This window comes from Heterocephalus glaber, unplaced genomic scaffold (assembly GCF_053883595.1).
Source record: "Heterocephalus glaber isolate CG9 unplaced genomic scaffold, H.glaber_assembly_v1.0 deba00000331, whole genome shotgun sequence".
Lineage (NCBI taxonomy): Eukaryota > Metazoa > Chordata > Mammalia > Rodentia > Bathyergidae > Heterocephalus > Heterocephalus glaber.
In genome coordinates this window covers 15,574,675-15,598,353 of record NW_028258142.1, presented here as the reverse complement: position 1 = coordinate 15,598,353, position 23,679 = coordinate 15,574,675, and the positions used below count along the sequence as shown (strand labels likewise).

Below are 23,679 nucleotides of genomic sequence, written 5' to 3'. Positions count from 1 at the left end.
AACATGAAAATGTAGTAAAAATCATAGCAATGAGAAGGAACAGAGAAACTCAGAAATGTTTCTCAATCACTAAGCTGAAGACTGTCAGCAAAGTATAAAACTTAGAGAAGAGTAGTCCAGGATGAAAGGGGAAAGAAAAAGAAAGTTCCATCAAAAACAAAAGTTTTCACATGTATTCCCAAATATTTCTAATAAAAATTCGATCAGTTATATTCTTTTGATGAAGAAAAAGCAGATATCAGACAAATACTTAAAATGTATAATCTTCATTGAAGTTAATACATTTATCTCATTTAAAATTTAACATAGTGGTACCTCAGGGGCACAAACATAATTAGATTTACTATTTGGGGGAAAATGGCTGTGTTTGTGTTAGTGTGGGAAAGATAGCTGTAGTTGCATTTGTCACTCCATGTGGAGTTTCTGAACAGAAACACAATTTTGTTGAATGCTTTTGTTTGAAAACCAGATTGTGTGTAAACAGAAGCATTTGTGAACTGAGGTATTACTGTGAGAACTTGGCTTTTTCATTTTTGAAAGGAAACTGACATGCAGGTAAAAGGATGCATCACCATCCATGATTTTCTATAATTTTACTGGGGTTTTTGTTTTTTATTTTTACTATTAAATATCTTCTTAATGCTAAAGTATAAATTTTGTGAGCTACTTTAAATGTAAATATTCCATGTCACCATTATTTATTTGGTTTTGGCTTGTGTGATACAGGACATAGAAAGCAGAATCATACACTCTATGGGAGCTCTCTACCACTGAGCTACACTTTCAGTCCTTCAAGTCTCCATTTAAAAAGTTGCTGAGAATAATGAACCTCAACAATAATACATTTCATATGCATTTTAGGCACTCCAGACCTTCCAACAGCTTACACTGTTGGAAGCAAAAAAAAATTTTTGAAAAAGATTTAACTTTATACAAATAATTACAGACATATACTAAAGATAATTAATATTTTTTATATTTTTGAATTTCAAAATTCATGAACTCCTTTTATATTCCATTTTAATTTAGGTCAGGGAGCCTTGAAACTTGATGTTCTCAATTCAGAGATAATCTATTAACTTGTACCAAGAGATGGCTCTTTATCATTATGATATACTTTATAAAAAATTCAGAATGCATTCAGTTCAGTAAGGCCAAAGAATAGTCAATGTAGTTATTCTCCATTTTTTTCAGGCAAATACATGCTTAATGATTGAATGTCAATTTCTATGTACAAAAAAACCTCCTAATGCTATATGGGTGGTTTATTTCCTAAATCTGATTTTGACTGATGTGGAAAATCTCACCAACTATATTTTGTCTCTAGGTAAAATGCACAAAAACGAAGTGGAGAATTTCATACATGAAAGTGCAACTCAATTTATTATAGGGAAGTTTTTCATCTTTGTATATGGCCTGACATGCTAGATTTTATTTGACAGCTGAATTTCATAGACAAGAACTAGACATTTCTTCAAAGAACCTGAGCAAATACTGTAATCCGTTTTCTTCTGAAATTACAGTGGTTGAATTAGACACAAAACATTATGAATGTCACTTTGCCTTTCCATCAATTAAGGTGTTCAAAAAATTGCTTCATGCTGCATGTCTTTGAAATTATTATATTTATCCTGAACTGGCCCTTCAATTTGTTCTATTAAATACTTTGGAGGTTAGAGCAAGACATCAATCCTGAACAGGTGTGGAAAAGTTTCTTGATGTATAAAAGTGTTCTATTTTAAAGCGCTTTTAGCAATTTTAGTGCATCCACTGCTGTGAAAACCCATATAAGTAGAAAGCAAATTCATTTTCTTTTAAAGGCAAGAAAATATGTGAGTCAAAATCAGAGCTAATAGCACCATGACGAGAGACAGCTGGTGATTTTACTGAAATTTTCCCTTCTATGTTTCATTGTTCTAGTGTTGATCCTCCTCATCGTCACCATGAGAAGACGGAAAAAAGAGACCCTCATTTTTGATGAAGAGAGAGATATCAGAGAAAATATTGTTAGATATGATGACGAAGGTGGGGGAGAGGAAGACACTGAAGCGTTCGATATGGCCGCTCTGAGAAACCTTAACGTCGTCAGAGATACCAAGACCCGGAGGGATGTGACTCCAGAGATTCAGTTCTTGAGTCGGCCGACTTTCAAAAGCATCCCAGATAACGTCATTTTTCGGGAATTTATCTGGGAAAGACTGAAAGAAGCCGACGTTGATCCGGGTGCTCCCCCATACGACTCTTTGCAGACATACGCCTTTGAAGGAAATGGCTCAGTAGCAGAATCGCTCAGCTCTTTAGATTCCATCAGCTCAAACTCTGACCAGAATTATGACTACCTAAGTGACTGGGGACCTCGCTTTAAACGTCTCGCAGACATGTATGGACCTGGCCAAGAGAGTTTGTACTCATAGCCCTAGAACCTTAATTTGAAATGTACTGAAAAAAAGGTAACATCAAAAAACACTACACACAGAAAGCAAGAACTCCATGAGTTGGAAGAAAATGGTTGTAAATATGTCTCCATTTTTAACTGTTTAGGTTTCTGCCTTGGTGAAGCATATCTTCATTAGACTTATCCAAGGGACTGCACTGACCACAGACTCTGAGCATTTGAAGGTTTTTTAATAAAAAGAAATTCTCAGCAGTTTGTGAATAGATAGCAACTCTAATATACCTGCAAAGGCACTTAACGTCCATGAGTAGATAGTGGCCTGTGTTACCAGTGAGCCAATGGTGCCCCAGACATACCTTCATGGTACTGTCAGCAAGGAGGAATAGAATTATTTCTGTGAGAGGAATGTGCCGTCAAAAAGTCCTGAAATTTCTTACATTTCAAAACTTGGCACAATTTAATTTATAGCAATGCTTTTAGCTTGCTAATATGACAGAATTCTGCAGAATTTGATTGCTGTTGGTTAGAAAAAATATTCTATTTAGCAATACATAAATTATCAGAATATCATTACCAAATGAAAACCCTGCAATAAAAGCCAGTAGAAATTTTGTGTAAATCAACAAAAGCCATTGTTTGGCAAAATAACTAATGGAATGTCCCAAACAAAAAAAGGCAGATGATTCTTCAAGTTGGTAATAGCTTTGAGATGCTTGTGTAGGTATTTTTTTCAAAAGAAGTTGCTGTCTATTCATCACTTTTTTATTATCTCTTCTGATTTGTACAGGAGAGTATCTTTCATTTTTTATTTGACACATGGTGTTATATTTATTTTGGAGCTCCAATCTTCACTAAATTCAGGTCCATCTTACTGCCTCATAGTATGAATTTCATCTGAACCTGCTGGTTTTTCTCCAGCCCGAGCTACATGAAGGAGATGAAGCATGGAATGGAGAAATAATCATACAGCAATTGAGCCCTGTCACAATTCACATCTCAAAGAGGAGCACAGCCACAAGGACGTACAAATTGTTTTTCTGAGCCATTAGAATGTACAAACCATTGAAATATAGTATTTGTGTTTTAGAAAGACTTCAGAAGGAATTGGGATTTTCTTTAATGCAAGATTTATTTTCCAAGACCATTAAGTTCTGTACGTTCCAAAGATGTTCAAGTATTGGTTTCCCAACCTCTTTTGTTGTAAACATATTAAGTAAAAGACTGGATTTTTAAACAATATAACAGAAATTTTAAATTTATCTTAAATTCTAATGCAAAGGTTTCCCTCAAGAACTAGCCAAGTGTTGTATAGTTTCTCTTGTGCTTTAAATGTGCCAAAGTGAAGAGAGTAATTGCAAGTAATCATTTGTGCTTAAATTTGAGATGAATATCTCAGTGTAAGACTTTTTTTTAACCAAAATAATATTTCTACTTATTTTTTCTGAGATTAGTACTTGTTTAATGTGCTTCTAATCAAGTAAGAATGGATTTATTTTTCCCTTATATTCTGCTAAAAAAAACCAACACAATTCATTGTTGGGCTCCTAACAACTTTACAGATAATGAACGCTGTGTAGGAAATTGTGTTCTATAAGTACTTCATTCTAAAAGGAAGCTCTGGAACCAGAATATTAATATGCTGATTACATAAAGAGAAGCTACGTAGGATTATGTGAATTTAAAGTCCATATTTAGAAGTGCAGTATGTGAAAGTGGCCTTCAGCTTCATAAAAATAAATAATTCAATAAATTTGACTATGTACAAAGAGTCCTTTAATTTAAATAAAGTTTTCTAGATGATTCATGACAAGATAGATATGCTTCTTGTTCTATGAATATGCATATATAAAAATAATTTTATAACAGTGTAAAAGAAACTGTTTCTCTCATTTAGTCATATGAGCAAGTTTTCCACATTAAAAAAAATAGTACACTTACCCAGTTCAATAAAACCAGGCTGTGGTTCAGGAATTATATAGTTGCTAAATCAGCAAGGTGCTGAGAAAACAGTTTTCTAATAATTCCCTTGTTGTCTGAAAGAAGATAAAATAGTTTAGTACATTTAGATTATGGTTTCAAAAATGCTGATTGTTGCATACATCACTGAATAAAGGTTTGGAAATACTGTAGAAAAAGCATGTCACATTATACACCACATTGTCTCTTCTTTTAAAATGTATGCATATTCTCCTTTTATTTTATTTCCCAGTAGTAGATTGAGAAAAGAAAGATTCAAGTTTGAAATTTTGGCATATATTCAATTGTTATTTCTGTGTAAAATATTGCAACATAGTATTGAACTTGGTTCAATACTTGCTTGAGAAGTCTGAAAGTCCCTACTACAATAGCATTTATCCAAAGTACTTTAGGATTAATTACAGTAGAATTAAATTTTTTAAAATTTGGTTTTAGCTTTTCTTTTTTTTCTAAAATTTAATGTTAAATATTTTATGTAATCCTTCAGAGATAGGCTTTCATTTCTTTTAAAAAAGGTATTGGATTAGATGATTGATGAAATCTATCTTTAAACTAATTGTTTTTCTCCAAATAATCATTTAGATGAGAAGCAGTCAGAACCAGCTCTCAAGATTCATTCATGTACATCTCTTTCCATGACCACTTAGGGTAATCCTTTTGAGTAGGTTGATGTCAGCCATGTTGAGAATGTCTAGACCTCCATGGTAATCACCACACACTACCCATTTTTTTCTCAATTAATCACTTGTTGATGCTTATCAAAACTGTTGTTCTTAAGTTATTTTATAAAAAGTGACCTCATGGTCATAGATACAGTATGAATGAACAGAATAAAAAACAATGACTTGCAGGAAACTTATACTATCTTATAAATATGGATGCACAAGTAAGTGATTTCCTCATAAAAAATCTTTGGATGTATTTTTTTAAAAAAGGGATGATTATATTATGAAGAGATATAGCTTAACAACTTTAAGTTCAAACAATAATTTAGGACATCAATTAATTTAAATATTGTCTATTTAATCTATACAGAGGTACTAAGATGTACTCATTATGCACAAAATAATGTGCATTTTGAAAAATGTATTTCTTTAAAAATTAATTACATTTCAGTTTTTACTTTTTTATGTCAAGAAACTACTCCCAAACACCAATTGTGGGTTGTTATTTTTGCATAATTGTAACCCAGCATAAAATAAGGAAACCAAATCTTACTGAAAAAGTCTCAGGTCAATTATAATCTTGATTCCCAGATCAGTCTCTCTTATAAAGCAATATTTCAAGATCAGCAACAGACCCAAATCAGAGACATTAAGGAAACATTAGCCAAATGTAAACAATGTGTAGATTTTCGGCAAGCAAATACTATGTGGACCTAGTAAAGTTTTGTTTTTTTTTTTCTTTTTCTTTGCCATGAAGCTCCATAAGGCTGTCTGCAGTTGTGGTTTGATAACAAGATATGTACAGGAAGTAAGAGTGTGCAAGCGATGATAGCTGCCTTTTCACTCTGCACTCTGAGAAGGTTTTAAATTATTTTAACTTCATGCACAATTACATTTACTACACTGGATGATGAGCAGACATAGGCAATTATTCTCAAGCATATGTAATAGTTGTACATGATATGAGTAGTATTGGTAATAAGACCCACATACTTAAAAAATGCAAAAGCTAATAGAGTGTCAGCATTTATATTCAAATATAAAATCTAAAAGAACTTAAACTTTTAAATATATTGCAAGAGGCAAAACAATTAAGCTTCAGTATTTTAAAGTGCTTAAGCACCGGCTATAAATATTAATCTTTATATTTTCATTTTAATTTGACATCTATTGACTTAGAATCTGTTCTAATTACCATAATTGTTTTTTTTAAATAATCATTTAAGAGTTTACTTAGAGTTAATGTAATTATAGTTGATTAAAGCTTCAACTTACTCTTGTAACCATTTTTGGAAAGACATGGCAGGAGGCAGGTGGAATATGTATGGTAATAGAGAAGCCAAATTATTTTCTGTTAATCTATGTTTTTGATCTTACATATGCAGGTACTTTTAATCACTAATAATGTTTATTGTGAGATATACAACAGTGTATGAAAGCTTAGCGAGGAAAGGTAGTATAATCATATTAGCTGTCTAGATATAATAAAGAGTAACAAAGAACTAATAGCATTTGCATTTTTAATATAATTCAATGATTTTTTTTCAAAATGGGATCACCCCTAGACCAAATGGAAAGTATATGAGGCTATAATTGGGCAAACGCTGCAGTGTATAATTCTATGGATACTTTTTTAAGCAAAAGAAGATCATATGTACATGTAATCTTCTGACACTTTTTCATTGTAATGATAAATGCTACTGGCTCAGATTTAATGGAAAAGGATATGTGCTTCTGTGCTGTGTGTGTGTGCGTGCCTGTGTGCGTGCCTGTGTGTGTGTGTGTGGGAGATATTGCAAAGTATGTCTTAATCAACCTTAATAAAATAAGTCTAATATCATCTAACACCAGTATGTAATTATCATTTTCCTAGAAAATCTGGTACTGACTAAACGGAGAAGTATTTTATTTTTTTGACAATCTAATATATATTTGGAGAAGGATTTTGGTAGCTAACAGAAAATGACTTACTGGTTAATGTAATTGCCACATTTTATTTTTATTGTGTGAATATGAACTCAAGACTAACACAGACAATCATTTGCGAATTACCATGGAACGTCACCTTCTTAGTATCAGTGCTGTGTACTAAAAATTACCCTGGTTTGTGGTTACAGAATCTAGGTCAGAGGCTCAATGCAGGCTTGTTTTTGCTGAGCCTAATACATTATTCTGTTTTGCTAAACTTTTATATATTCATGATTAAAACTGAGTTAATGACTATTTTGTCTATTTCTGAGGCTTGTGAGATGATTAAGTGAAGGTACTGTACTCTGTAATCTGTAAAACACTGTGAAAATGCAAGGACTTCTTATGAAACATTATGAAAATTATGTTAAAAGGTTGATTGTATTTATTATTATATGGTAAGCACTGATAATTTCTTTTGGAGGAAATATGCACTGATGAAGAATACATGCAATTAGAACCTTAAACTAGGAAAAATTATTGAAAGAGAGACAATTGGTATAATTAATTGAAATCTGACTTTAAAACCTTTAAGTGTTTAAAGTTTAGGGTCTAACATGAGCTGATTCAATTATTTAAAAGAATTAGAGATCAATGCCAAGGAATTACAAATAAAGAACAATTCTTTCTATTCATTGTGATGACTGAATGGAAGAGAAAGAGTTTTAGATGATTCCAGACTCACTGCAGAAATAAAAATACACCCAAATAACATTATTAAAATAAAATATTGAGTAGAATAGGTAGCTATACAGACATTGAGAATAGAGAAAAATAAGTGATTATGTAGGCAATTTGATAATTTTATCAATAACTGACATAATTATTAATTCATATACTTCAATGTACTAAAATACAGTAAAATTATGATTTATCATTAAAAACATTCTGAGTGCAATATACTATTGTTTTGATTCTAATATCTTACAATGATATATCTTAGCCTTTTATAAATGAAACAATTATAGAAAACAAAAGATAAATATATACTGAAGTCTATTATTTGTCAGTGATTCTCTACTCATTAAATGATTGTCAATAAAACCTCTTCTCAACCATTAGTTATCTGGCTGTTTTATGGTCAAACCAAAAATAACTATTTAAAAATACATTGATATCTATATGAAGACAAAGTTTAGAAATACTTGTTCATATATATGCTCATTCAAATCCATTGATGCTTGCACTATGATTTCATTAATTGATGTAATTTGTGCTAAGAATTTACATTTCTATAAACAGGAAAAATTATATAATACACTATCCTACTGCTTCATGCTGAACTTTTGTGAGTACAAGAAATATGTTTACTGTATTAAGACCAGGAATTTGTTTCACATTGTACCTGATCAGTATAAAAGTAATCATCTTTTAAAAATAATACATCTAATAAGTACATGGCATTTGCATATATGTATATAATATGCACACATACATAGAGAACCTCCAATTCTGTGTGTATACACATTTATATGTGTGCGTATATAGGTAAATGCATACACACACAATTTGAAGCTAAATGTTACATTGAAGTAAATTACTTTTCATGTTTGTTTGTAGCTTCAAAGATAATTATAGCTATCAGATCCAACCTGCACAGTTAAATAGAGTGAAAATGGTACCAAAAAAATGGATGTTTGCAGAGTTTCTCTTTGTTACAGATTTCAGAATTCCTCAAAATGCAGAGAAATTACAACTTCATACACTTAAAATACTTCATATACTTACAATATAAATTGAATTTAAACTATTAATTCATATTTGAAATATCAGTATAATTCCACTAGAAAAAAATTGAAAAGCTTTTACTTACTTGAATCGCTTGAATAAATAGATATGAAAAGACTTCAAAAATGCTAATTTGATTGACCACTCAATCAATTTTGAAAATCCAGTCCCAATTAACTATGGAAGTAAATATGATGTATAAAATATGGATTGAATATAGGTCAGAATCTGAAGAGATTCTTTTCAAATCATGCTGTACCTATCAATTCTCAAGAATTCGAGATTTTTAAAGCAGATACAGGAAATTAAATTTCAGAGCTTTAGAAATGTAGAGGTATACAATAACATGAATAAAGTATACAATTAACATGAATCAGATGTAGGAAAACAAGCAGTGATAATGTGAGAGCTGTTTATCGCCATGTTTTATTGTTGTGTGTTGTGTTGTATTTTTGGAATATAAAAACTGACACATATTAAGATACTATAGAAAAAATAATTTCCCCAAATTCGGATAACCAAAAATATCTGCGACATACAAGGACAACTTCTATTGTCACCATTCTCAGTTGTAATAGTGGTGTCTAATTGGCTTCTAATTTAAACCTCTTCATAACTTGGCACATGAAATTAAATGAGTATTATTGTAATGAAAGTTTGACGTGTTATTCTGAGTAACTGATATTTATATAAAATTATCATAACAAAAATCGCCATGTACTTATCATTTTAAGAGCCAGGAAGTCCTAATGTAGGTACTCTCAATTTTCTTATAAACCAGTAATGTGCCTCGCTTAGGCATCATTTTGGCCAGAAGGGCATACCCAGTCGAAGCCCAGAGTAGTTGTATAATTGTTATCCAAGTAAATATGTAAATGGTAGAAATGAAAGAAGAAAACAAGTAAGACATTTTGTCCATTGTCTTTTCTATTTAAACCTTCCATAAATGATGTTTTCATTTGGGTAAATAATAAGAAGTTGCACCTCATTACAAATTTGCACTCTCTAATTTAGTTAGGGTTTAGCTTCCTTAAAAGAGTATCAGAATTTTTCATTTATTCTTTTTCAAAATTCTAAATGGGAAAATAATAACAAAATCTGTATTTAAAATTACTGAGAAATTGGAAATAGTTATACTGTTAATGAATAGTATTTTATAATTTACTACCAATTTGAGGACCATGTCACAATATGTCAACTGCATGTTCTTAGGGTTTCTGCAAGTTCATGTACTTCAATTAAATTCTCGACTCAAAGAATGAAAACAACAAGATGACATGTGCCTTTACCAAAGAAAACATTTTCTAAATAAAAGGAAAGCAGAACAGAGCAGAAAAAGAAGTTTGAAGTTGAGGTATCAATAAATTGGGGCCCAGAAAGCATGAAGACCCATGCATTAAGCCAAGACCCATGAAGATGCTAATGTCATTTTAAAGAAAAACCAATCCCTAGTAAACATATATTATTTTCAGTCAAATATGAATGTATCATCAAAAATCACTAAGCACACAAGGCAAACCATCATGGAGACAGTTGGCAGAAATCTACAAAAACTTCAAATATTGTATCAGAAACATAAAAAGCTACATCTAGAAGTTTAAAGAGATAGAAGATAGATTAATACATGAGGAATAAAGATAGATTATCCCTGATGTGGTATAATGGCAATAGAACAAAATAGCATATTTAGAAAAGAAAAATTTAATTTGTGAAGATACAAATGCAGTGAAGAGCATATATATATATATATATATATATATATATATATATATATATAGTTTTAGACACGATGCAAAAGACCTGTTAGCCTCAGAGCTAGACTGGATGAAACTAAACAGCCTTCTATGTAAATAGTTTTTAAAAGATACACTCTACAAGAAAATAAATAACAAGAATAGAACGTGACAGTCAGGCTCCCTCTAACCATGTTTCATTGTCTTATTTGTCTCACTTTTACTTGGTCCAGTTCTCTTATATTCCTATCCTTACACCAAACTGTACCTTTTTCTATTGATTTATTAAATTTATTGATCAGTTTAGCAAATACTGTTAAGAATATGTGAGGCTTCATTTCTACTAAAAATTAATTTTGTACTTTTACCAAACTTGTGGAACACATATGAAAAGGCGACAGGAAACCCAAGCAATTTGAATTAATGCAAGATAATTAAATATAAGCTCTGCTTTTAATCTTTTCTTTCTAGTTTCTTTTGGAGGATTTCTTTTGGAGGATTTCTTTTTTGGACATTGAAGATCAAAATAAACCCCTGGCTTTTTTTCCCCTCTAATATAAGAGAGGTTCATCTAGATTGGAAAGATACAGTAAGATAAGGATGTGACATAAATTATAATGGTGAGAATTCTTTTCTCTTTCAAGTATATCTGCATACTATGCTTACAATTCAGCTGCAACCAGAAGCATGGGACAAGTTCTTCCCCCAGAATGGTGGAGAGAAGTTCATGAACTGAGGTACCACTACTTTCTTCCTATAACCTAAACCTCATAAAATAATTTCATTAATTTGACTTACAGTTATAAATTATAGTGAGTTGAGGATAGGCTCAATCCTTCAGTTCTTGAATTAATGTGGATACCACGTATACCATTTATGGTGACTTTTGCTAACTTTGTAAATTTCATAAAGATAGATAAGATGTGCTTTGTATCTTCATATTCTAGTAGTGAGGAGAAGTGCTCTTGCTCTAGTTCATGACTAGGATTATTGACTTTTGGTTTTTGGGTTTTTTTGCCTTTTGATTCACAAAAGAAGAGACATCAGTGAGCATAGTGTCACTGGGATTTATTCTAAAATTATTTTTAACATGGCCGGATTTTATAATACATGTGCAGCTTTTGTATCTAAAGTCACTTGCTTCCCTTATTAGAATGATAAAACTTACTCTCCTAGTTCATGGTGGAGCAGTAGAGTGTGCTTGTGCCTATAAGCCTATGAGAGTAATTTAAAGTGTCTTAAAAGGTCATGTTCTATTTTCCTTGGTCTAAGAACTTACATTAATAGATAGCCTATAAAATAAATGTAATTAGTGAAAGTGTGCACTTTTTAAAATGAGTGTTTCTTGTTCTTAAAATACATTATTACATTTATTATATATAATTACATCACCAAAAAGTCTTAAATCATGGAAATACTACTTAAGGGAAATTTTAAAAATCTTATTTATGTGAAGTATATTTTACCATTATTACACATATATTCTAAGGACACATCTTATTATCAGCATTTCACCCACAATGATACTTGATGAATTGGTCAGTGTTCAGTAGACAGACATTAACTGATTAGCAAGGTCATGAACCAGGCAAAGTTCATTTTTCTCCTAACATTATTATGATCATTCAGAATTTTCAGCTTAATGTCATGATATTATAATTTTGCCCTCTAAGTATGTATGAATTGACCGTCATGTAGGTAGTTAAGAGTAATTAAAGAATTCTGTTTTTCCTCCAGATTAATATGTGCTCAGGGAAGAAAATATTCTTTAAAAAGATGATCTTTTAAGCTCTAATGTGTTTAGGTGAGAAAATATGTGAAGTCGGGTTATGGTCACATTTTTTATCTTTTTTAAACTTTTATTGTAACTGACAATATTTACAAATTTATAGGGTGCAATGTATCACATATTAAAAACTAGCAATGAAAAGATACTGAGTAGTTTACCACAGAGAACCAAGAAAGGTGATGAGTGTACTAATTACCCTGAATTGATCATTACATGCTTTATATATGTATGGAAATATCACATTGTACCCCTTAAAATAATCACATGGATATAGGTAAACCTTTGATAAGTTTTAAATATTGCTCACCTTCATACTAATTGATGCATATAAAAATCAAATAAATTTTCAGACATGTACGCTTAGGAGGGACTGAAGTGTTAGTGATGGCGGAATTAGAAGTAATGATTTAAAAATGAATATTCTGAATTGAATACAGAACTAAAAATGTACCTGCCAATAACAGGCAAGAAAGTTTTCTTATATTAATTGCCATAACATATATCCTGTGAATTATTGATATGAAAAAAATAGAAAAAGATATCTTTGTCTCTAGTTCTTGAATCCACTCAAACTGTTAATGTGAATTTCAGTAAATGTAGGTTGAAAGTAGTCTATTTGTTGAAAATTATTATTCAATTTAGTGATAATTCATGTCACAACCCTTCTTCCACATCAATTCAGCCATTCACTCATTCATTTTTGAAGTTTTTATAAAGCATCAATCAAGAGATAAGTGCTCATCACACAAAAGTGAGTTCTGAAACACTTTTATTTCACAGTTTGTTATGGTTTAAATGTAGCATGTGCCCCAAAATTCTTGTTTGCATGGAAGGTGGTTGGATCATGGAATTGGTGTAGTCATCAGGAGATGAATCCATTGCCAAATATAGAGCCAAGAGGTGAGGTCTTATAGGAGTTGGATCACTGGGGCAAAAGTTGGAAGAGTATATTTATGTTTCTGGTTTATTCTTTCATTCTCTGTTTCCTAGCCACCATGGGTTAAGCACATTTTACTTCACTGTGTCATTCTACCTCAGAGCCAATTGGCCATTGTTAACATTGTTAACCAAAATTTACCTCTCCTAATTATAATTGTGAATATTGATTATTTCATTCTAGTAAAGGAAAAGTGATGGAGACTGATTTGGGTACTGAAAATGGGGCTATTGATGTGTCTCTACCTGATCATGTGTTCCAAAATCCTCTGGAATATTTCTGAAGAGTAGTTTGGAAAGGTTTTGAGATACTGTCCAGAGAAGCCCTAAAATGTTATAAAATGAGCTTGATGGAAGAGGCTGGTCAGACCTCAGGAGACAAGAATGTTGATAGAAATTCAGGCAGTAAAGACCAAGCTCAGAAGGTTTCATCTGATAATGAATCCCATTGACAACTGGAGTAGAGGCCATGTGTCTTATCCTCTGGCAAAAACTTTTGCCTGTATTTTTCCCTTGTTCTGAGAATGGAGGAGAGTGAGATTTAAGGATTTAGACGAATTTATCTGGCAGAGGAAATTTCAAAACAGCCCAATGTTCAGGCTGTGGCATTTATACTGCTGGATGACACACACCTACTAGCCAATATTCTTGAGAAGTGCTTCCATATTACATAGAAATAGTTGCCAAGTAATAACATTTTTGTTAGAAAAGCATATTCCTGAAGACATCATACTGTACATTGTATTCAAATTTTCTGGAGTAGGAAAGTTTATATGTCAGAGTGTACCCATCATTCAATCACTAACAGCTACTATAGAAATGTGCCTCAATCACATTTTCTACCATAGAAAAGAACAACCAAGATTCTTTACATGTTAACTCAGAAATATCCAGGAATTCAACTGGTAGTTACATCAGGTAAGGAAAATTGAATACTTATCAAAAATTTTGAAACACTTCAGATTGTCTTTTGCAACTAGAATCTCAAAATGAATATCAATTCTGTAGATTTTAAACTACTAAATAAAAATTCATGAATCCATGCTGATATACATGAATAAGAACTTACTTCATGAATCAATAAAAGTCTTTCCCTTTAATAGCATGACAGCCAATAAATACTGAACAAATAATTATTATAGGAAGACTTGAAAGAATATTAAAATATATGTATAATTTTTTGAGTTGAACAAATTATTTATATGTGTTGAAGATTGATTCCAACAGGATATTTATTAATTATAAAGAGAAAAGAATATTTTTACAGTAGAGAAATTCAGCAGGCATTATCTTAACCATTATATCAGTTGATCACTATGATTAACAAAACCCACTGTCAAATGCTGGCTGATAAGGTATAGTGAGGACACTGCATCACTGTTGTGTTGTTTCTGACTCACGTGTATATAACCTGCCTCTAGTAAGGAGGACATAAACTGCAAACACAAACTGAAGAATGTTATACATGTAATAAGTCTGCATTTTGTAAAAAATGGCAATTTCAAGAAATGAAAGAAAATGCTAAGGAATGTGCCAGTTAGGGGACAGGAAAAACTATGAGAAAAGGAAAAAATGAGAACAAAGTCTTTGTAAATAGAGAAACGTGGAGGGGTTGAAGGGAGGGCAAGGGAATGGGAAAAAGTAAGAACCAAGATACATCATGTAAAGGTACAAGTTCCCAATGATGAATGTAACTGTATTGTATACCTAAAATGTACCAATAAACTTAATGAAAAAAAAAGAAATTTGAGAAATAAATCTAATGCAGTTATTTCCAAAGTTAGAAAGCAATTTTTTGAAATGCTTTATGAATATACAACCTGAAGGCCAACTTAGCCTCTTCTAAGAAGAGAATATATTCTTAGTATTTAATGAATAACAAATGGAATCTTTAACCAGAGTGGAAATAGAATATTAGTCGGTATTATCTTAGTTCCCAAGATAAATCAAAATAAGTAATTAAACAAAGCTAAGTAAGACAGTTGGACTTGGCAGTGATGTTGAATGCAATCCAGACCTGAAGTAGCTTGTATGGTGTTTACAGAAGAGCTGTTAACCACCATTTCTTTTTTCTTCTATATGCTAATGACTTTTTATGTAAAATTCTAAAAGATGACTCATCAGGTATACATATTCAATAATGGAACATGAATTGGCAATAGATAATTATCTTAAAAATCAATCAGTCATTAGTATCTTTAAAGCTTATAACAAATATTATTACTTTTGCTATAGAGGATCTGTTGATTTGATATAGATTCACTTAGTAAAAATATATGTAATAATTTAAAGTAAGAAATTTTCTAAATGAATAGACTTTTCTCAGAAGAAATACAAGTGGTCAATTAATGCAAAAAAACATTGAGTCCCTTTGCCATTAGAAAAATGCAAATCAAAACAACACTGAGATTTCCAACTTATTCCAATTAGAATGGCCACAATCAAAGGGTCAAGAAATAACAACTGCTTATGAAGATGTGGGGGGAAAAATCCTGTGTACATTGTTGGTGGGAAGGTAAATTACTACAAGCACTTTGGAAATCAGTATAGAAATTCTTCAAAAAACAAAAAATAGAAATTCCATTTAACCTCTCCTGATTATCTTCCCCAAAGAGCTAAAGCCATCATACTACAGTGCTACCTACGTAACCATGCTTATAGCAGCATGCCACAATAATTAACTCATGGAAGGGACTATATACACCTATCAATAGGTGAAGAAATAAATAAAATGTGATCTATATACACAACAAAGAACTAGTCAGCCATTAAAAAGGATAAATTTGAGTTATTTATAGAACTGATTGAAATAAATAAGTTATGATAGGTTTAAATATTGCATCATTTCTCTAATACAAAAGACCCTAAATATAAATAATTTAAAGGGATAACTAAAAGAACCATGTTAAGAAACAGATAGGTAGACTGTAGAGAAAGAAAGGGGATCTGGTGAGTGAAGAAAATATGGAGTAAGAGATGGAGTAAAACAGATGAAGGTACAATTTGTATATGTATCAGAGCTGAATGAAATTACTATGCACCACAAACATATACTTATTAAACATTTTTTAAAATGTGCTTTAGAAAATATTAATTGTAGAACTATGGCTGCTGTAACAAGCATTATAGCAATTTTCAGTGGCCTATTTCTCATTTGTTTATTCATTAAGAAATGATAAAAGCCCCAATAATTTAAGCAATTAATAAATGTTTAATGTTTCTTATCAATAACTCACCTGGGAATATTTTATAATATTTTATTAAAATATCTTAAAGAAATTTAAACTATATATTAGCAAAGTTTTAAACGATGTGATGTTCTTTCACAAAATAAAGCCATAAAGAGGCTTACTTTATCTATATTAAAGGCTAGCAAAATATGAGATTTAAATTTTAATATATAGTTATTGCTACTAAAATCTTTACTGTCTTTCACTGAAAGAGTTGAAATCATTTCTTAACAATTATTTAATGATCAGTGTTTATAACACACTTAGAGCTGATATCATCCCTTTATCCTGCATTCTACAAAAGATTTATTAAGATATTCAAGAAGTAAATTATCTTTACTATTTTTTTTTTTTTTGAGACAGAGTCTCAGTATCTAGTTCAGGCTGGTCTTGAATCCATGGTCATCCTCCTTGTTCGGCCTCCTAAACGGTGGAATTACGGTGCGCACAACTATTCCCTCTTATCTTCCTTCTTAACAACATCTAATTCAAATCAAAACTTCTTTTCAACATTTCCCCACATCATTTAAAACAAGTTCCAATAATATGTCTTATCTAATGTCTGCTTATTGTGCATCCTAAAAATTTTTGTATTGGGGCGCGGATTTAGCTCAGTAGTGCCTCCTCCTGCCTCTCAAGCACGAGAGGTCCAGAGTTCGATCCCTGGTGCGAAAAAAAAATGTGTTGTGTTTTCTCCTTTTTTAAATGAACAGTTGAACTCAGCATTGCTGAATGACCAGTCTACTACTACTGGGCTTTTCCAGTAGATGTTTACAGTTCTTATATTTGTATTTCAGAGGCTGATGAGAAGAAGTAGCCAGAAGGGAGTGTAGGGCAAAAGGAGAGCTTTTCAAAGATGGGACAATAGTATCACATTTCTGTAACTTGACAAAAATTTGATTTCCAGTTAAAACTAAAAGATGAGTTATTAATACACTGTTAAATTAACCAATTTTAAGAGTAAAAAGCATCTTTCTCTACTTAATTGCATTATTTCTATGGAGAGAAAGAAAGATCAAAAGAAAGTACTGTCCAATAACTTTCTATTCAAGTTTTAGTCTAAAAATACTCTTTAAAAACAAAATCTTTTGTTTTGAATGTGTCCATTTAAATCACATTGTCTTTGAGGATAATTTTGATATACCAATAGATAGGCACAATGAGAAAACTTGAATTACTTTTCATCATCATTCAATTGATCCACCTTTAATATTTTTTTTCAGTTTGGAGATATTTAATTAATGCTTAACTATTTATTTTTATATATCTGGAGATTTACAAACCCTCAGTGTCACAGATTCTAAAAAAATCTGAAAGGACTAGGTCTATTGAATGAAATTCTTTCTCAAATCTTTAAAAATTCAAATAATGAGACTTCTAAAAGAATTACATTCTCTTAGAGATTTTATTGACTCTGGCATTCTAAGTATCTATAATGTCTTGAAAGAAGTGAAAGCATTGTGTGGCAATTATATCAAGAAAGTAATTTTCTGGAAACAGCAATAATCAAAAGAATTCAGAGTCCACCTATTTCAGAAGCAAAGCATTGACACAATGATCTGGTGCCTAAGAACCACACTTGCTTCAAAAGAGGAGTTGAGATCACCCAGGAGAACTAAATTTCTCTTAAAACACAACAGAGTATTTAACTGCACGGATCCTTGTGTCTCTTTGCAGACCGGTTCAATGAGAAGTTAGTGATGGAGTTCTTTTTACTTTAAAAAATGCTGTTCAAAGCTTTTTTTTGCTTCTCAAAAAATTTTGCCATTCTTTACAGGGAATACTCACAGAGAAATATAAGTTACTTTGTGTGATATTACATTTCATTTTACATTCAAGGACACTGTAAGTACTTGTGGATTAAATATAAATTTAAACTTTTTTTAATCTGAGGAAAAATAAAAACTTGAACAATATCTGCCTCTTTCTCTTTTTTACATATACACCCCTGCCAAGGTTAGAGATGATAGCAAGTAAATTAAGAAGACATTATTTTAAACTTCTCATTACTTGTTCATTTATTTTTTGTGTTATTGATTAAATGTAGATTATTTAGATAACAAAATTAAATATACAAAAAAAATTTAACAAGTGAAAGCATTTGAGAATATGTGAGCTGGGAATATTGCCTATAAGAATAAATATATTTTCTAAGCTATAGAAATTATTTTTCTATAAAGTAATTATATTTAAAATAGACATACAGGTACCAACTCCACCCAAGTAAGATAAATATCATGTACTATAAACATATACATAAAAAAGGATCAAGAGATGGGTGAAGGGGGAAGGGAGAGAAAGGAAAGAGGATGAAGAAAGAAATTAAGATGTGTTATGTACACCTATCAACTTTACAAGGAATGTAAACATTGTGTCCTAGACACATGTACTAATAAACTAAAATATTAAAACAATTGAGAAGCAAACAAAAGTGAACATTAAAAAGTTAGAAAATAACACCTGAACCCAGACATTAAAGGCAATTTAAAGGGTTATTTCAAATAATATTGAGAATTTCTTTTTTATTTCTGCAACTTGCAGATATTGAAATTCAATGAACTATTTTACTTATTAAAATAATGCAAACCACTGGGATTTAGAATTTATTTAGATATTTAACACCAATAAAATTACCAATAAAAGAAAGTATATGTCAAATGTTTATCTCATGTATGTGTGTATATATATATACACACACACGGATGTATACATTTAAGTGTACATGCAAGTCTTTGCATCTCTCCATGAATGTGTATATGTATATATTTTGCCATTTACACAAGTTGAAATCCAAGAGCCAGTCCTGACTCTACCAGCTTGTGTTGCATTTGTAAGTTAAAGAATACTTAAAGAATGTCTTTGGAAAATCCACTTCTGATTTTATTCTCAGTGATATAATTATTGATACTTGTAGATATTTTCCCTAGATTGTTATAAAAATAACAGAGGCTGTAATAAAATATTTTGCAGTGTGAGATTTCTCCTTTGCAGTCTTCCAAGGTAATTTGTTTACATATAATTCAGGAAAAATAAAGTGTTTTCAACCAAAATTGGTCAAATGAGTGAAAATGACTCTAAATAAACAATATTTATTTTTAAGGTGTGTTAGGACATGTTTGCAGTACAAAAATGATTTTGTTCATTGTGAGGAGTGAGCATATGAACCTAAAACCTTTTATTTCTTTTTCTTTATCTCCTTCCCCTTTTCTCCATCCTCCATCTCTACATCTCTTGCTCTCCTTCCCTTTCACATAAAATCTATTACCCTTTTTCCTATTTTCACTTATTTTGCTTTGAAATTTATTTATATTTTGGGTTTCTTATATAATTCAAATCATGCACTATATAAACTTTTGTGTCTGATCTATTTTGTTTAACATTATGGTCTCAAGGTGCATTCATTCTCCTACAGATTATTCAAGTTTTTCCTTCTTTATGGCAGGTAGAACTACATTGTATAGAAATACCATTTTCTTTATCCATTCATACATTGATGGACACATAAACTGCTTACAAGATTTAGCTGTTATGAGTTGTGCTACTATGAACATATTTGTCAAATAGCTTCTAAAATTCTTAACTTTTTCACTATTAGGAAATATTAAATCTGATGTAACCCATGAAATTCATATGATTTTACTATAGCTTTTTATAGTATTGCAGATTAAATTTTGCATCACATCAAAAACACATAAATACATGTTTCTCTGAGTACATACTGAATTTAATATGAAAGAAATTCCTTATATTCAATTTTTAAACTTTTTTTGAAGTTGTACATATGACTTGCTCTTTAAGACATCTAGTTTGGGGCTGGGGATTTAGCTCAGTGGTTCCACCGCCTGCCTCACAAGTGCAAGGTCCCGAGTTCCATCCCAGGTACCAAAAAAAAAGACAACTAGTTTGTAGAAAGTGAATATGGTTTTGCATATTATACTAATTACTTTCATAAGAGGCAACAGGAATACATAAAATAGAACTATTGGAAGATTGATTAATATATTTTTTCTGCACCTATGCTTAATCTTGGAATTTCAATTTCAAAATGTTATATGTGTTTTTTAAACTTTATACTTGAAGCTTAAATAAGATAAAATAGCTTCTTTTCAAATTGCACATAATTTAGAAGCAACAAAAACACATTTTGAATAATATGTTTTGTATAACCACAGGTTCATGATTATAGAGTATGTGCCATAACTTCTGAATAGCTAAGAAAACTGTGTACTGTGTTGACAATTTGTTATTTTCATTTTACAACTGTTAACTTAGCTTTATTACATTTAGTACACTTTGAAAAAATGTAAAGTTGAACACAAGAAGCTAAAATATAAATTGTATTATGCAAAAAAATCTTGCTTTTTTGAAGCTTAACCTAAATATAAAGTATGTAAAGAGATAAAAAGTAGATAAGATAAGAGGACAATTTCTAGTAGGCCCTGAGCATTTCACATGTTGGCTTATAGCAACATGACATATAAAATTATTTACATGGCTCATGATCTTTTTGCTGTCTTGCATTCTTTGATGTTTCATATGGGATACGCCCACTCAAGCCCCAGTGAAGAGCTAAGTTAATTTGAAATAAGTTTGACATTCATTCTTTAAAATATATGAAAGATAAACTGAGTTTGGTGCATCATGGAAATTTTATTCTGCAACTACACTTCCAATATTATGATGTAATAGTGTAAGAAAATCAAATAATCATGTAAAAGAAATACATATCAACCTGTAGATCACTTACAAACTCTGAAAAGAGTAATTCAGAAATATCCAGACATTGCACCTATTTTAGTATAGATAACTGAGTTTTCAGATTAAGGCTTCCTATTGCAATTGTGGGTGAAATATTTTTTAAAATTTATTTGTCCATACAAACACTTTAACTCTCTCCTAAAATCACTATGTAATGATATTTGACTATCCAGATATAGTGCAAGAAAAACACATAGTAAATGCACTGAGTACTTTTCTTATTTCTTTTATCATATTAATACTAACAGATAGAAATAATTTGGTAAATTTAACAGAAAAATCCAGAGGCTAAAAACTGAATCACACTGCTTCCAAAAATAAATGTACATCAGTAATCAACTTGCAAAACAAAGGAGAAGTAGAATGTTGAAATGTGTGAGATTTTGGTTCACTGACTTTTGATGTATTCTATGAATCACTGTGAAAGAGCTCATCCTATGTCACTTTGTAAACCATTTTTAAATATGCCTTTCACTTAGATTCTAAATCTTTGTCAAGTCTGTAGTGAATAGTCTTTAAAAGTTCTAGCATTAAAAACTTTATTTAGAAAATTCCACCAAAAAACTAGAATAACCAAATTCAGCAATAAAGAGGAAAAAAAAATCAATATACAAAGACAAATACTATTCCATGACATAAATAATGAGCTTATTGAGAAAGAAATTAGGCAAACAGGAAATCAGTACCATTCACAATGGTATCCAGAAAAATTAAATATTTAAAAATCAGCTTAACCAAGGAAGTGAAAGAACTCTATGGTGACAATTACATCATTCTGAAAAGGAGATTAAAGAAGACATCATGGAAATGGAAAGATAGCCCATGTTCCTGGATAGGCAAAACCAATAAAATCAAACTGGTTATTCCTCAATAACTAATTTATAGATTTAGTGTAATCCCAATAAAAATACCAATAGAATTACTCAAAGATGTAGAGAAAACAATCAAAAAATTTTATAGAGAATTAGAAGAGACCTAGAATAGCAAAATCCTGAGTAATAAAAGCAAAACAAGAGGCATCACAATCCCAGATCTGAAGTTATATAACAAAGCTATGTGCTAAAAACAGCATGATATTTTTACCAAAACTGACAAGTGGATCAATGGAACAGAAGAGTGGAAGAAGAAACAACCCTATGCATACTGATGTTTGACAAGAGGACCAAAAACGTACACTAGAGTAAAGACAAATGGTGCTTAGAAAATTGGATATTCACATGCAGAAGGGTGAGTCAACCCATACATCTCATGATGTATTAAATTAAAATAAAAATGGATCAAAGACATACATGTAAAAACAAACAATTTAGTGGAAAATAAAATATGTAAAATTCTTGAAGACATAGGCATAAGCAAGGACTTAGTAAACAAAACCTCTACAGCATAAGACAATACTGAAAATTAACAAATGGTATCATATCAAAATCTTTGGTACAGCAAAGGAAACTACAAACACAGTGAAGAATAAACTTACAGAATTGGAAAAATATGCCAGTTATTCTTCAGACAGAAGGCTAGCATCTAGAGTATGTAAATATCTCAAAAATTTAGACCCTCCAAAATCTGATCAAACTGGTCTACTGAAATTGAATTGATACTTCTCAGAAAGAGTACAAATGACTAATAAATACATTGAAAAGTTCAACCTCAAATGACAATGAAAACAGCACTGAGATTTCATCTTATACCAGATGCAATTGCTGTCATCAAGAAACCAAATAATAACAAATGCTGGAGAGGCTATGGGGAAAAACAAGTCTTCTAAATTATTGGTGGGAATGTAAACTAGTGCAATTATGATGGAAATCAGTATAGAGAGTTCTCAGAAAACTAAAAAAGAAATTTCATTTGACCTAGCTATTCTCCTTCCAGATATCTTCCCAAAAGAGTTTAAATCATCATATTGAAGAAATATATGTATACCCATATTGATAGCAGCACAATTTATAATAGTTAAATCTTGGAAACAGCCTAATGTACATCAACAGAAGAGATAAAGGAAAGGTGGTTTTTATACCAAATGGATTATTACTCTCTCATAAAGAAGGATAAATTTGAGACATTCATAAGTAAAAGAAGAACCTAAAGAAAATAATATTAAGTAAAATAAATAAGACATGCAAGCTTAAACATCACATGATTTCTCTTATACAAGAGAATGAACAGACATTTGAAATGAACAGACATTTCTCAGAAAAAGAAGTAAACGCAGCAAATAAATATATAAAAAAATGTTCAAAATCACTGGTTATTTGAGAGATGCAGATGAAAACAACACTGAGATTCCATCTCACCCCAGAAAGAATGGCTGTTGTAAAGAATTCATCCAATGACAAATGCTATCAGGGGTGTGGGGAGAAAGGAACCCTTCTCCATTGTTGGCGGGAGGGCAGACTGGTGCAACCACCATGGAAATCAGTATGGAGATACCTCAAAGAACTAGGCTTAGAGTTCCCATTCGACCCAGCTATCACCCTGCTGGGTATCTTCCCAAAAGAAT

General features: G+C 31.0%; 1 protein-coding gene across 1 annotated transcript in view; it reads left to right on the top strand.

Annotated features, from left to right (window-relative positions):
• The window catches only part of Cdh7 (cadherin 7), a 135,312-nt gene extending 119,986 nt beyond the window's left edge, over positions 1 to 15,326 (top strand). Inside the window, exon 12 of the mRNA XM_004858458.4 lies at positions 1,921 to 15,326. Coding sequence (XP_004858515.3) covers positions 1,921 to 2,414 — 494 coding nt within the window. The 3' untranslated portion in view covers positions 2,415 to 15,326. The remainder of the gene's footprint in view (positions 1 to 1,920) is intronic.
• Positions 15,327 to 23,679: the final 8,353 nt, after the last annotated feature.